Genomic DNA, 16,847 nt, shown 5'->3' with positions numbered 1-16,847 from the left:
GAAATATCTACTTGTATCATGAACCTGTAATTCGATTCTCCCCCGCTGATTTGGTAGTCTTGCGTCATAAGAATAAAATTGATAATCACGTACTGACTCGTACTTAAGGACAGGTGCCTCCATATCAAATGCTGGGTCTGATTCGCGCCTGAACATTTTATTATAGTTACCATTTTTCCAAATGATGATCATCGTCGACGAAGACCACTTCCTGCTATTAAATTTGCTGTTATATTTTTTTCCGCTTCTTCAGATATCGCCGCTAGTTTTTGATTTGCAGCCTGATTTATTATTTTACTTACGTCTGCAGGCATCACCTCAGTACTTGCCAGTTTCACCGGTGGTTGTTGTTTTCGTCGCAATAATCGTGATAATCTTTCTTTGATCGCGGAGAACGCCTTACCAGCAACATTGACAATTGCTCCAGGAGCTTTATCACGAACAATATCAATAGCCTTCATCGATAATTGTTTTGCAACAGGTGCTACTTTTGGAGCTATCCTCGTGAATAATCCTCGGATGACATCACCAAGTCCATTTCCGTAAATTGCTTCATAGATTGGTAATCGTGAGTTTACCGCTCTAACCTGTGTGGGTTTACGATGATTATCATGCACAATCATCTTATTTTATTTACCATTTATCTAACAACTAGTCATCAACAAGCTCATCAATAAGTTCTCGGTAAACGCCAATATCCATGATACCACCTTGAAATAGTCGCCGACAAATATCAGCTGCTTCATTAATTATTTCTGGTGAATTATTTCCGGCACGTTTTCCTCCTATGAGAACTTCTAACCGTGATACGTCATTGATGATATTATCAGGACATAAACCAGATCCTGTTTTAGGTTCATCTTGGGGTGGTGGTTGCATTACCGGAGTAGGTACTTCAGTGGTGTCCGGGGGTGAGTCACCTTCTCGAAATCCATGTGGTGAACCTGTCGGTGTAAATGTCATTTTCGGTGCAGAAATTTTCTTCGAGAAGGGTGATTTAAGTGACTCTTTAGCCTTTTTAATTTTCGACAGCAACCTTTGCTGTGGCGAAGAAGATTGTTGTTGTTCTATTTGTTGCAGAGGTGGAGGAAGCTGATACTGGGAGGACTCTCCTTGTTTTGGTTGTTCCCATCTCTCTCTAAATCTTTCTACTTCTTCTTTAAGTCTTTTAAATTCTTGACCTCTAGCTTGTTTTTTATTGTAATATACGCGATATATCCATTTAATGAAATTATCATCATTTGTTTTTTCATGACCGGGTTTTAAAATACTAGATTTATTAGATATATTTTTTGATATCAACTCAGGTAATCTCTCTCTTTCAGTGTTTCTAATTTCCTCAACAACTCCTTCGTTAAATCTTGCAATTAATCTTAAGCTCTCTTCTACTATTTTGGGTTCAGATGCAAGTTTTTTTCTCACATCGGCGACTTCAGTACGAAGTTCTCCAATACGTTCAAGTATTTCCTCACCAACAGGTGGAGGCTGAGCCGCAGCTATGCCAGTTGGAAGGTCTCGTAAAATCTCCCTCGTCTGTTTAGTTCTTCTTGCTATTTTTTTTGATACCGTAAGAAGATCTTCTTTGATGACAGTTGTAACTTGTTCAGTAGCTGCAGTGACGGGCTTAAACAGTTTTTTAGTGTCCTCTTCATACTCAACTTTTGCTTCTTGCTGCTCTTGTAGATTTTTTCTAAATGAGTCTTTGACAGGAAGAAATTTTTTAATTGCTTCTAATCGTTCTCGTGCTGTTCTTGCAGTATGAGATTCTGGATGTATCATTTTATTATAACATAATAATTTAATTAATATCAGCAAAAGAGGAGCAGCAGAGAGGGTACCTACCAACGTTGGTCGTCAAAAAAATAAACAAGAAATAAATAAACACGTAGAGTACTTTATTTTTTCAGCTACTATTTCAAACTGAGGTTTTATTAGTACAATCGGTCATTGCAAAAATAAACATCTCAAGGAAAGTTCATTTGTAAAATCTGGACCTTTCTACGAGATGATTTATTTGTTTGTTTTATTTGTTTTGTCGGAATTCTATGGTCTGTTCACCCTCTCTGCTGCTACAATAATGTATCAAGGAAGATTAGAAAATACACGCATATAATTGCGGCGGTAATCCCCATCCATATACTGGGACCACCTCTATTATTCTACTCTTGGATGACCGATAGGATTGATCGAGAAGTTGCGAATGAAAATAAAGTTCGATGCATTCGCAATTACTCAGTCAGTCCTTACCTTGTACATAACCGAGGTGCTGACAACGGCATTATAGGCCTACAACCGAGGTATGATGCTTAGGATTTACCTCGAAGATGTGAATGCCCGTTAGCGAGATTTATCATGTCTCGGTTGCAACTTCTCGGTCAGTCCTGCAAAATCACGTATCTTAACTTAATTGTATTTTCACAGAAATAGCCGAGGTAGTCAGAACGGTATATCCTAGGTCAGAGGTGGGCAAACTTTCCAGTGCAAGTGCCACATACACAAATTTACACCTTGTCGCGGGCCGCATAGTTCATTAAGTAAAATAATCAATATTTGAAATAGCAAAAACAAAAGGTTTTTCTAAATAACATCATAATTAATTTTCAGTTGTTAATATGTTGTTAATATTTGAAAACTTTAACTTCAATAGAAGCACATTTATTTGATAAACAGAGTAACATAAACAGAGTCAGTGCGAATGATGACTTGTTCCTAGGCCGCATGAAAACCTTTGGCGGGCCGCATGCGGCCCGCGGGCCGTAGTTTCACCACCCCTGTTCTAGGTGTATTCGGGACTTCGACATTAATACTAGGCCTATCAATCGTACCTTGAATGTACGCCGATAACTGCCATTAGTTGTCGTTCAGACGAAATCGATGCAGGGCCGACAAGGGGGGGGGGGGCGGGGCGGAAGGGGATTATCTCGGGCCCAACAACACTTTTTAATTTTATAAAGAAAAAGATTGTTTGAACAAGAACTATCAGAAGCCGTGTTGTTTCTTACCGCAGTGCCTGTGATCGTTCTCTACGGCCCTGCCTTGGTGATTTATGACAGAGGTTGCGAATGCATCGAAATGCATTGGCTATTCCTGCGAGACAAAACTATGTTTTGGATGAATGTCTGGGTAATAATTTAAAGAAAAATATTTTCAAACATTTGTTCGCCGGAAACTTCACAACACAAGAAACCCAATCTATTAGGACCCCTCTTGGCTATTTCTACAATTGGAGTGACTAAAAGATTAAACGACAGTTGTTGTTGTTGTTGTTGTTCTAGGGTTTAACGCCATTTTTCAGCACAATATAGGCTATACATGGCGGCCAGTATAACTGGTGGAGGAAGCACCCTGGAAAATTCAGGGAAGAACCACCGACCCACGATAAGCTACTGGCAGGCTTTCCCACGTACCCACATTAAACGACAGAGCAGGAATGAAAACAGTTCGATCATTCGAAATATCATTGTTTCGTAAAAAGCCGAAGTAGTCCAAATGGTAGTGATCCGCATACATTCGAGGTGTAATCCATAAGATCAACCTCTAAGCCAGTGCTGTCCAACCTGAGGCCCGTGGGCCGCTTGCTGCCCGCGGGCTGATTTTAAAGGGTCCGCCAGAGCTCGAGCAATTTTTTGTGCATTTATGTAATAAAAAAGTCCATGGCCTACTTTCACAGTATATCATCTTAACCAGATAAAAAATTGTGAATAATTTTTTTTTATAGTTGATGCTTTTAAGTTTTCTGCTGCGGCCAAGGTTTGGCTTCAAGAAAAAAGGCTAAGTGGTCCATGGTGTCAAAAGGGTTGGACAGCGCTGCTCTAAGCCACGAGAGCGAACTATAATTTATTCGTTCGTAACTTCTCGGTCAATCCAATCGCAGTTGTAGAGATTGCCGAAGCAATCACCACAGATTGCTGGGGTGGGGCGCGAAAAAAATATTCCGTGAAAAGATGTTTGCTTTTTCTGTCAATTACTGCGCCTAAATATATCTTAGGCTTGTTTTTCTCATCTAAAAACGCTCAAGGTTATCCTTCATTTGATACATTCTCTTCTTTATCCTACCTTAGTGGAATAATTTGACTACTTTAGGCGGACGAAGTCAGACCATATGTAGGAGGCATGTACCATGTGAGGTCTTTAAAATATAACACTCGACGGTGTTTGAACAATGAAATACTTCTACATTTAATTATTAATGGTACTCCTGTAAATTGTAACTGACCAAGCTGAAGAAATCATTTGATTTTATTTGCGTACAACTACTGTTTGCGTTGCCTCATTAGTGATAACACATCTATTCATTGTGACGTTATTATCACAGCGTAATAACAATCACGGGCGTAGGAGCAGCTAAAAATGGCCATTGTTTAAATTATATTTTTGAGGCAAGCATGCAATAAAAAGGGCCGCCGAAATTTTGACTGATGCAAGGTGGTGAACAAATTAACAAAAAGCCTTAAGAATGAGACTGGCCACTTAATTTTGTGGGGGAGGGGCGAGTGCCTGAGATTTTCTGTTGAGGGTGAGAATTTTGTTTTTGGCCCCCAAAAATTGTAGCTGATATAATCGATGATTTATGGTGCTATAAATCAGAAAAAGAATACTTTTTTAAAATTAAAAAAAATAATCGAGCGGTGACATTTTTTGTTGCTGCAGTACACCCCTCACCATCAAATATACATAATGAACAAAATCCTGTTTTCATACAATCATAAGTTCCTAAGTTTTCCAATTCACGCACGCCGTGGTATGGCAATTGGTGGAACGCCTGACTCGTAATTCAAGGGTCATGCGTTCAATACTCGCCAGGCAAGTCAGGTCAACTAACTCGTGTCCTTGGGAAATGCACGTATAGTTCCCATTTCCTTGGCATGATATATCCAACTTGCGTTAAAATACCACCCATTACGTACATTTATCTCGACAAGTCAGTGCAGAGAATATTGGTTTAATCTTTCCAGAATCTGTGTTGAAATAAAGTTGTTTAATTTGTGTTCAAAGTGTATTTGTCGGCTACTGAACTACTTAACAACACCAAAACGGAATTTGTATTAGTGCTGTTATGCTAGTAGGGGAGGTAACGCGAAAACGGAAGTTTAAATATACGTCATTGAGTCGGGTTCCCCATATGTTTGACCTAGTCTAGCGGAAATAGACGATAATCCGGAGAGTGAATATATGACGCAATTTGATACTTGCAGTGCTTGACAGCGATCTGTTTTGTTGGGACGGTCATTTATTCTTTATTTGCGTTGAAAGATTATTCTAAAAGGAAACCATGGCAATATCAAAAAGAAGGTAAGCTATAGTGTTTCTTTGTTTCTTCTTCTTAGCAAATTAATGTAAGCGGAGGAGAATTTGATTATTAACAACGTCGGCAAACAAGATGTCTTCAATCTAGGTCTCGGTCAAAGTTGCCCTTTTATTTGGTCTCAGTTTTAATTTAATAAGGCATGATCTTCATTTTCATTGCATATTGATGTTGTTTTCTTTAAAACTATAATAGTTTGCTAATATGCTCAACACACTATGACTATGACTAACTGAGTGGTGAAGACGGCAAGAAAAATTATGTATTTTTTCGTGATTTTTTTAAATACATGCACTTAAACTTCAATCATCACTATTTTTTATACTTTACATCGGACATGGGGTATTTAACGTTTGTTTATTAGAATTAGGAAGAGCTCCAATTCATTAATTTAATAGCTAAATTGTCATGCTGCTACATTTGTAAGGTAAAATCAATGTTCCCCATGACCTTATTCATGACTGCTGAACATGGTATTTTTGTCAAACTTGTATTGTGTCTGGTATAAGTGGCCAGATCAGGGATAATAATTTATCCCCAAAGAAAAAGAATCACTTTCCTGGCTGTGTTTATCATTCATCGTAAAGGAGGTATTAGGCTAACTTCATTGTATATGTACATATCAGCACAATATTTGCTACATAGTGCAGATGAAAGTAGATTTCAAACAGTTTGAAGATAATTGCCAAAAATGAAAAACTGTTAGGAAGGTTAATCCTCTCATTAGGAAGTTAATCCTTCCTGATAATCATCAGCATGTAGTACTACAAATTAAAGATAAAAGGTAAAAATGTTGCTGTTCTGTATAAGTTAAATAAGGTTTATAAAATAAAAGATAAATGTTAGCACATAAAAACCTTTAAGTATTAGAGAATAACTTAGGTAAACAAATGTCAGTTTTTTAGAGTAAATACAATTCAGCTTCGCTTTGGTTTGTATGCACAGCTTTTTGGTTAATACGGGTTAAGTACAAGATATATGGATATGGTAAGGAGTAACTCTGACAGATAGAATACTGCATGGCTAAGCAAATCTCATGGCATAGTGTTTTGGACAAGTTAAATTATTGTTCAAGCTTGTGAAACTTTCTAAGAAGCTTTTTTTCTCAGGACTAATAGTTTTTATCATGTGTAAAAGTGAACTGCTGCAAATTTTTTTAGCTTTGATTTATGTCTGGTTTGTGGAATATCTGTCTCAGATAAAGCAGTTGCTTTTGACAAACAAATTGTGTTTGTAAATGTGTTATCAGCAGTCCCATCTATGCTTACCAGCATTCAAAAGAACACCTGCCAACATATGTACAGGAGTGCAGATACTATGTTGTCTTTCTTAAGCAGAATTCTCATTAGCGTTTTGAAATTGAAATTCCTTGACTGTAAATCATTAGAAAATGTGGGTCCAAAACGACCAAAAAATTCCTGTCAGGTTCATGGTGAAAAAATCAGGATTCCATACAAAGTCATTAAAATCATTACATTTTATGTAAAACTATACATCTTATATTGAATAAAACCCATTAACTAAACACATTGCAATCATCTCATTCAATTTCAGTTTTATTGCTCATCACAAAAAGCACTTTGGGATGGAAATGCTAACTAAAGTAAATTGAAAGCATCTAGTGTATCACCATTACACTTATCTTACCCATCCAGTACTGATCCCTAGAAAGTACTGGTATTATCACTGATATGCACATCTGAAAGCCAGCTTGAAATTTCCATTTAAGTGCCAGTGTATACATCTTTAAGGCATTTAACAGGCATGGCCTTACTGTGTGTGATGGCATTTGTATTTCCTTGACTACATGTATTGTCCTCAAGAAAAAAATTAGCACTTATATGCAGTGTACATCTGAAATTCAGTCTGAAATGTCCATCTAAATATCAATCTTTATGATATTAAGGCATTTGAAATGCATTGCCTTACTGTATATGATGGCATTTGTGTTTCCTAGAATTTGAAAATATAAAAAGGAGTTTATTCCACTATGCTCTATATTTAGAATTGCCACCTGCTCAGTAACTTTCAACCACATTGGCAGCTCAACATAGCAATCATTTTGTAGTCTGTGTATAGTCTGCCCATTCATCCATCACTTTAGAGTCTGTGTATAGTCTGTCCATTCATGCATCACTTCAGAGTCTGTATAGTCTGCCCATTCATCTATCACTTTGGAGTCTCTGTATAGTCTGCCCATTCATCCATCACTTTAGAGTCTGTGTATAGTCTGTCCATTCATCCATCACTTCAGAGTCTGTATAGTCTGCCCATTCATCTATCACTTTGGAGTCTCTGTATAGTCTGCCTATTCATCCATCACTTTAGAGTCTGTGTATAGTCTGCCCATCCATCTATTACTTTGGAGTCTGTGTATAGTCTGTCCATTCATCTATCACTTTGGAGTCTGTGTACAGTCTGTCCATTCATCTATCACTTTGGAGTCTGTGTATAGTCTGTCCATTCATCTATCACTTTGGAGTCTGTATAGTCTGCCCATTCATCCATCACTTTAGAGTAAGTGTATAGTCTGTCTACCGGTATTCATCCATCACTTTAGAATGTATGTATAATCTGTCCATTCATCCATCACTTTAGAGTATGTGTATAGTCTGTCTACCGGTATTCATCCATCACTGTTGAGTCTGTGTATATTCTGTCCATCCCTCTATTACTTTGGATTCTGTGTGTAGTCTGTCCGTTCATCCATCACTTTTGAGTCTGTGTATAGTCTGCCCATTCATCCATCGCTTTAGAGTCTGTGTATAGTATCCATTCATCCATCACTTTAGAATGTGTGTATAATCTGTCCATTCATCCATCACTGTTGAGTCTGTGTATATTCTGTTCATCCAACTATTACTTTGGAGTCTCTGTATAGTCTGTCTCTTCATCCATCACTTTAGAGTATGTGTATAGTCTGTCCATTCAGCCATCACTTTAGAGTCTGTTTATAGTAGGGCATAACCGACTTTTGATCCGGAAATCGGATTCCACCGGATAGTATGAACTTCCGATTAATCGGAGTCGGACAAGGCAGGAACGACCGATTCGGATAATAAAAATAATAAAGTTGAATTTCTATAGCACCGTGACTAACACTGCGTGTCATTTGATCGTGCGTTAATAAAGTTAAATAAGAAGTCAGAAAAGTCCAATATGGTCAACACAACGGGGTGAAACGATAATACTTGAGTTAGACCAAAAGATTTAAATTTATTAAAATATATAATACCGTTTATGTCAACATCCTCAATAATGAAGGCATAATATTGAATACATTGACACATGCTAATGAGGTATTAAAAGAAAATGATTCCGCAAAAGGCCAACTTTATAGGACCAAACAAAAGCCTGTTTTATTTTTATTTGACCGCGACATTAAAGCATGGCGGCAAGATCAACTAATTGTTGAATAAAGTACACGATGGAACTGGCCGCTTGCCGACATAAATGATTAAGGCCGGAAAATAAAAGCCTGGCGGAAAGATCAATTAATTGTTGAACAAAGAATGGGTCGGAACTGGCAAAAAAATAAAAAATTTCATGTATTCTTTGTGGCTTTGAACTTCGTTGCATTTTGCTATAGTCCTGCCATATCCTTCCCCTTGTGACATCGGTGTGATATGCAAAACGTGTGTAACACGGTTTAAAAAGATAATTTGAAAAACCTTTTAATTTAGCATTTCCGATTAATTGAATCGTATCCGGAATCGGAAAAATTTCATGCCCAAAATCCGGAATCGGAAATCAGTAGAAAAATGCTAATCGGTTATGCCCTAGTTTATAGTCTGTCCGTTCATCCATCACTTTAGAGTCTGTGTATAGTCTGTCCATTTATCCGTCATTTTAGAGTCTGTGTATGGTCTGTCCATCCATTTGTTACTTTGGGGTCTATTCATAGTCTGCCCATCCAGTAATCATTTTGGAGTGTTTATCGTATCTCCATCCATCTATCACTTTGGAGTCTGTATAGTCTGTCCATCCAGTAATCATTATTGGATTCTGTGTATTGTCTGTTTATCCAGTAATCACTTTGGAGTCTGTGTGTAGTCTTGCCCATCCAGTAAACACTTTGGAGTCTGTGTATAGTCTGTTTATCCAGTAATTACTTTGGAGTCTGTGTGTAGTCTGTCCATCCAGTAATCATTTTTGGAGTCTTTGTATAGTCTATCCATCATATCTTCACTAGCCAAGGTTCCGATATGATACCTGTAATCCTATCTACACCTCAGTGTATCGAGCAGATATTTCTATGCTTTGGGTCAGTGAATTTCATTGGATGTGGCAGCAAGCCATCCCATCCAATCAAAATAAGCTTTTTGTTTACAATTTGAACACTGTTCCTACATGATCGATACAAGGGAAGTACATAACTTGAATGGACTGATAAATAAGAAATTTTCCATAGCTGGTCCTTGTTTGCACAAACAACTTTCACTCATATAGACCTGTAATGGCCTCCCTTTAGTATGTAGTCATACTTCTGATGTTAAACTTACAAAGTATCCATTTTATGTAAATTGCCTCTGCAATTTTTGGCCGATGTGCAATGCACCATGCTAATTATTAGGTAGCATTACATACTAAGGGAGGCAACTTATGAAATTTAATAGATGTTGCTAGGACACAGCACCATCTGTTCGATCCTCCAAGGTACAGATAGGGCTATTACATCGGAACCTTGGCTAGCAAAGATGGTCCATTCATCCATCCATCCATCCCATAGTTTTGTCTCAGTATTAAAGTTTTAGATCAAGCTTGGTATTAATGTTTTGTTTTACTTGACAGGCTTGACAATAAGGGGGTCTTTTGTTTAGGAATGTCTCTTTCAATAATTGCTAACCCATAGTTCAGCAGTTTTCTAAATTTTGTCATACACTTAACACCTTATAGCAGAATATAAACTCTAAAACTATTTTGCCAGCACTTTTATTGAAGTACAGGGTGTAATATGCACACTGTCAGTATGCCTATGTCAGTCTCTGAACCATTGGAATAACTTCACTAAATATAGATCAGGCAAAAAAGCTCTGTAATCAATTGGACGATTACAGAGCTGTGGATTTCTTCAGCAGATTAGGGCTGCTTGCTTTACTTGGGGACCTAATTACTTTCTTTTTTGTTTGGTGTGCTGTGTTTTAGTTATTCACAGACTTCCAATACAGGATCTGCTAAAGGAGTTAATTGTCACCTTTTGATGGGAGTCCATATTTCATGTTGTTAAAGAGACTGCTAAGTATTAGAGCATTTACTTGAATTTGGACTTCTGATCCCCTTTTTTGGTTCACAAAGCATAATTGGCTCACTCCTGGACTTAACAGTTACTGTGCAGTCTACCGAAGGCATTTTACTGGCATTACCAATTAACTGACATAGAGTGCTCATTAAGTGTTATTTGTTTTCATTTTCTGTGAACTTGTGACTGAAACAAGATGCCATACAAGTAAGTTTCTTATGCATTTTTATCATTTCTTTTATAGTCTAGAGATTTTAATGTTAAAATTTTTGTTTTTTGTAATGATACTAGTAAATGAGGTAGAAGAGCATTAGTGTTGTTTCTGCCATGGTGCATTTCAGCGTTCTTTGTCCATCTTACGATACTGAGATCATCGTAAGGAGATTTAACATACACATACATGGTTGCATATCTGATTACAAAAATCCCCAAAAAGTATAAGGTCTACTGCAAACCTTTAAGTTCTGTAAAGGCGGTGTGACACGAATGATAAGAATTGTTGCTCTTTTTAAAACATTTTTTCAATAATTAGTAAAAACCCATTTTGTCATTGCACTTGGATGTTGTCCTTGTGTAATTGTGAATCATATTACATATTTCCTGTATGACATGCACAGTTCTGATTGGTTACCTCTCCTGTGGCATAAGTGGTTAAAGCATCTGCCACAGATGCAGAAGGTTGCATGTTTGAACCTTGACAGAGTCATACCAAAAACTTATAAAAATGGTACTAGCAGCTGCCTCGTTTAGTGCTCAGCAGTAAGAGGTTATTAACAGAATGCGGATACTTTGTGCGATAGGAGGTGAAAGCGAATGAACAAATCCTCAGGCTAATTGTGTATTAGTGATGATGTGCTTAAGATAACAATAGTGGCACTGAGTATGATAGTCCATCCAATGTCAAGATAAAAAATACTTTCATTTCTGATTTGGAAAAAAATTGACCATTGCTGAAAATCGAATTAAAAAAGATGAGATACTTTACAGTTAGTATGTTAAAACTGGCAAAGAAAATTCCTTCATATTTGGTAATACTAATTTCAGGGCATCAACCTTTGAGAGATACATTAAATTACTAGCTCACGAACAGGTAATTTAGGATTCGAAATTTAGTAAAAATTTTGAAACTAAATGTATGGTAGTTATCATGTGACAAAGGAAATCGTGACACATTTTTTAAGATCTAGAGAATGGACATAGTAGTGACATGATTTCCTGCTCATGGTTTGATTCTTTAATGGTAATTGTTGCACAAGACTTTGATTTCAGATTTAGTGATAGGCTCTAATATTCTGATCACATGTAGTGTTGTAATATATAGAGCTCATGGTATGCATTTACTGTTGTATCATAAAAAATATACAGAACACCTGTTACTTTGTTAGTCTTCTACATTGCTGTAATCAGTGTTCCCTCTAAGTGAATGGTAGATGTGCATGCTATGTGTGCTGCATTGTGCAAGCATTATGGTGACTTGAGCAAAATCGTTAGATCACGGGGGTGCCTGGGCAGCTGTACGGCCGCATGCACGCACAACTTAGAATAAACGTTGACTGTAATATATAGAACACATATGTATTTAGTGTTAGACTTTAATATACAGAACACCTGATGTGCATTACGGTATTTGCCGTATATGTTGGGACACCATATTTGTTGGTACACTAATTTTAAAAGTGATTTGTGCACTTATGTTCTGGGACACATCATTTTCTTTGAGTTGTAAGTTGTGGGACATGTTTTAAGTCATTCAAAAATTACATGTTGGAAAATTCACTCTGACTGAAATTTTATTTAAAAAAGTATAAAACTGTACAGGAGATAAAACTCTTTAGTCTATTGCTGCAGCATCTCATCAACACAACCCTTCTCCTGCACACATACAATTCATTCTTTCAGTGCATGAATATTTTGTTAGCTTTCTTATACCATGAAAAATTGTTAGAGGCATCACATCACCTGAAGTGGAAACTGCAAGAACTAAAGTGAGATTTGTTCAAATCTGCACCAGTCTTGCTAATTCTCACACTTTTGACCCCCTATCAGTCCGTCCAGGAATACAGTCAAAGTACCTTAGAGTTTCATCCATGTTAATGGTCATATTGTCAGCGAAATCATGCTTCTTTTCTGGCCTTCTCAAATTAATCACATGATTTTATTTTCTCCAAATATTCTGGGTGAAGCTGGGTCATCGATGTCCATGCACGAAGCACTGTATTGTGTCACTTTAAAATTTGTTCCATTGTTTCAATTTATTTTCATAATTTCTGTGAAAACTAGTGAAAAGAAACCAAGCTTAACTTCTATATCTTGGCCATCTTTGTATTCAAATAAAACTTTTTTTGCACATTAAAAGAATCCATAGTTGGCTTCCTATGTCAGATTGTTTCTCCATAAAATAACTTTTAATAACCTTTGTAATGATATCCTTTAAAATAATAATGGCTTCAGAGTATCCAAAGTCAGCTTCCGAGGTCAGCTTGCTTTGTAATAAAAATAACCTTTGTCTTTGATGTCCTGTCGGTAAGTTCAAAGAGGTAGTTTACTTCTCACTGCCAGTTGTGTTTATTCACCATCCAGGCTTCTGTGTGGCTTCCATTTGTAGTAATAATTAATACAAAGGAGCATTAATGTCTGTAGGTATATAGTAATGATACTTTTGTAATCTGTGCTGGCAAAAAGATTGTCACTTACACTCAAGTGATTGTGTTATCAAATGATGATTTTTATTTGTGAGATACTGTCATACAGTAGACCTGGATATAATTAAGTCTTGATTACTTTGCCCCTAACATGTGTCATATGTGTCACACATGAATGACAGTTGTCTTCGAGATACTGGTTGATTATTTCTGTTGTGTTTGTGATTGTTGGATCCAGTTTTCATTCGGAATTTGTTTCTCATTGTTCATGTCAATGAACAACGTGGCATGTGTTAATCAGACATAAGCAATACATGCTACAGTATGTAAGCCTATGCTACATATACCGATTTCGTGGATATATTTTATTCTTTAATGCTCATGTTGAAACACAGAAGAATAAATGATAACAATACAAGGTTAGTTTCTTTCTTTTTATCGCCAAATAAGCGTTTTGTTTATTTTATTGCAGTGTGCAGTGGGGAGGGTGTAATGCAAATTTATTTCATTTCTTAAGTCTTGTAACATATGACCTAGGTGAAAAAAGTTTCACCTTAACTGGGATAGGAAAAAATTATTATTGGTTCCAAATATATATGGTGAATGTTATATTGTAATATACAGAACACATATATAGCTTTATATTATAAATATACAGACCACATACTGTAAATATACAGGATACATGAGATACATGTAATGTTATGCTGTAATATACAGAACACATGATATATATATTGATTGTTCTACAATAATATACGGAACATATGATGTGGATTTAGCACACTTATTATACTTGCTATTGCTCAGTATGAATTAGTTGAATTGGTCTCTTTTTTTAACAGAATACTGCCCACCCCATTTATCAGATTCAGGGGGGGCAAGTGCCCACATTTACCATATCTTAGATGCTATCCAGGCTGTATGAGTATACATAATACTTGCATTCAAGTTGGGTCCAACTAACAGTTTCATTGACTCAGATGATCTGCTGTTGCATAATGTGAAGGCATATCGGAGTAGTCTATGCAGTTTGTTAGTAGTAATAATTAAAACAAGTACATGGAGCCTCATCTGCCAACATGCCAACACATTATGTGATGACAGATCAGGTTTTTTCCTTGTTTGCAGCTAGACCCATTTTATAAAAACAAGAATATACACTAAGTGGTTTCAATTACGGGATGGGGACACATGCCATTTTACTGTCCCAACTTAATCCAGGTAATCAGCTCTTAGGATTGCATGTCCTATTGATATATATATATATATATATATATATATATATATATATATATATATATATATATATATATATATATATATATATATATATAATAATAATAATAATAATGAGGACTTTGTATAGCGCCAAATCTTTAGAAGCTCTAAGCGCTTTACAACATTAGACAACACCTATAAGATAAAAAAAAACATATAATAATATTATTACAAAAACAAACACAATGAAATTAGAAAAAAACATTGAAAAATAAAAAACGTGCCGAGAATATTTCAGGTATGAAACATTATTAGATCTTTAAGTTTGTTCTTGCAGTCGAAATAAGTGAGTTTTGAGAGCCCTTTTGAATGTGATCACTGTGTCTTCTGTGTCTAAGGTCAGTGGGCAATTCATTCCACGTTGCTGGGCCTTGGTATGCAAAAGAACGCTGTCCATATGACTTTGTTTTCATAGTGGGAATAATGAGTATACGATTGTCAGAAGAGGAGCGTAAGTATCTTGCTGGTGTGTACACATGGGCGAGATTGGATAGGTATGTTGGAGTAGAGTCTGACTGTGAAATGTAGCACAGAGAACAAATTTTGTGTTTGATTCTGGATCGAATGGATAGCCAATGTAGGGTACAGAGCAGCGGGGAGGTGTGCTCTGATCGTGGTACTCAAAGGATGATCCAAGCAGCTGTGTTTTGAACTTTTTGAAGTTTCTGGAGCAGATATAGAGATAAACCAGACAGAATTGAGTTACAATAGTCCAGTCTTGAAAGTACTAATGAACAAACAAGTGTTTTAGTGGCATCAACTGAAAGATAATTGCGAATTGAGCTGATGCGTCTCAGCTCAAGATATGCAGCCTTGCATATGTTCATGACATGTTGGTGCAATGTGAGAGCACTGTCCAGAGTAACACCTAGGTTTCATACTGATTGTGTGAATTTAATGTTGGCGTTGCTGATATTTATTGTTTGAGGTAAAGTATGTAAATGAGAAAGTCTTTGTGTTGTGATCGGAATGGCCTCAGTTTTATCATCATTCATCTGCATATTATAATATATATATTGCATATTTGAAGAAAAAAGGAAGTCCCATCCCCATTTTTGTGCACTTCTGGGTGTTGCAGACTCTTAATGTTAGGATGATGAGGTCAGGGTTAATCATTTTATTTCATTCTCTTGTCCTTTTAAAGAGCTGGAAAAATGTTTTTTTCATTATTAATACTCAGCAGAAGTCAGTAATTTCTCCTTTTTAAATTTTACATTACAAGTCCCATTGTTCTATGTGAGGCAGTTGTGGAAAGTTTGTTGACAAATACACTAACCTGATATAGCTTCAGATTTTGAATAATTTGTTCTAAATGAATAATGTTCCATTTCTGAAAAATAATTTACACATAGAAAATGTTATGAAGTACATTTTAATTGATATTCTGAAATGTAATGGTTAGTATACAGAAGAATCTCATTGGTTTGAACACACAGTTGGTTCTGTTAATTTTGTGCAAGCTTATGTTAAACCCAAACAGAGTGTTTACACTTATTTAAAGTATTGAATAGCTCCGATGACCTAGTGGTTAGAGCGTCTGCCTCGGATGCGGGAGGTCGTAGGTTTAATCACTGGCCGAGTCATACCAAAGACTTACAAAAATGGCACTAACAGCTGCCTCACTTGGCGCTCAGCATTAAGAGGTTAGTGTTAGGACTGATCGGCCTGGTGTCAGGATAATGTGACTGGGTGGGACATCATGCTACATGTCTGCGGCATGATGCCCCAGTGCTAGACATCACTATAAAGTGCCACACTGCAGACATCGTAATGATATGACTCAGAATTTGTTAAAGCTACGTAAAAAATCCAAGTCACACACTCACTCTTACAGTGTATTGTTTTGTTGACTGGCTTGCATATCTGTGAAACCAGTTTGCTTGGTCCCTAAGATATTTGAGCAATCAAGAATTCCACTGAATAGATCAGTTTGCAAGGATGAGAAGACATATTTTCATCTTAATGGAGGGGCCACATCTTCTCGAAGACGAATGTTTATTCATATAGGCAAGCATGATGTCATCCAGCATTGTCAATGTCAACTCATTCATCAAGTTTTTGTGAAAGCCCATAATTTCAAGACAAGACTGCATTTTGCACGACTCTTGTGCATGAAATGTTGTACATGTAAATATCCCTGAATTCAGCAATCTGGTCCAGTGGAGTCCTGTTATAATGTGTTATATTATAATATGAGTTCTGGTACAACACTGTCATATCACAGCTCCCAATTTTATTTTTATTCCCTTGCACTGCTCACAATGTTAGCCAAGGTGATTAAGCTTTGGTAATTTTCAGAAACCCATAACTGATAGATCATAATTAATGTTCTTTTTCCTTTCATCCCCTTTGTACATACATTCATCAAGTTTTTGTTCAT

At 36.5% G+C, this 16,847-nt stretch overlaps 1 protein-coding gene across 2 annotated transcripts in view; it reads left to right on the top strand.

The window, feature by feature from the left end:
* Window positions 1-5,139: 5,139 nt before the first annotated feature.
* The window catches only part of LOC149804698 (hypoxia-inducible factor 1-alpha-like), a 107,378-nt gene continuing 95,670 nt past the window's right edge, over window positions 5,140-16,847 (top strand). The window contains exon 1 of one of the 2 annotated variants that reach the window (XM_089943156.1): window positions 5,140-5,292. In XM_089943156.1, the coding sequence (XP_089799282.1) occupies window positions 5,273-5,292 (20 nt within the window). In that variant the 5' untranslated portion in view covers window positions 5,140-5,272. Of the gene's footprint in view, window positions 5,293-10,384; window positions 10,752-16,847 lie in introns of those variants that run through there. The other variant, XM_089943166.1, reaches the window with a different exon arrangement.

The sequence above is a fragment of the Sinohyriopsis cumingii genome, chromosome 2 (assembly GCF_028554795.1).
Source record: "Sinohyriopsis cumingii isolate HCF-2022 chromosome 2, ASM2855479v2, whole genome shotgun sequence".
Lineage (NCBI taxonomy): Eukaryota > Metazoa > Mollusca > Bivalvia > Unionida > Unionidae > Sinohyriopsis > Sinohyriopsis cumingii.
This window is presented reverse-complemented; position numbering and strand designations above follow the sequence as displayed.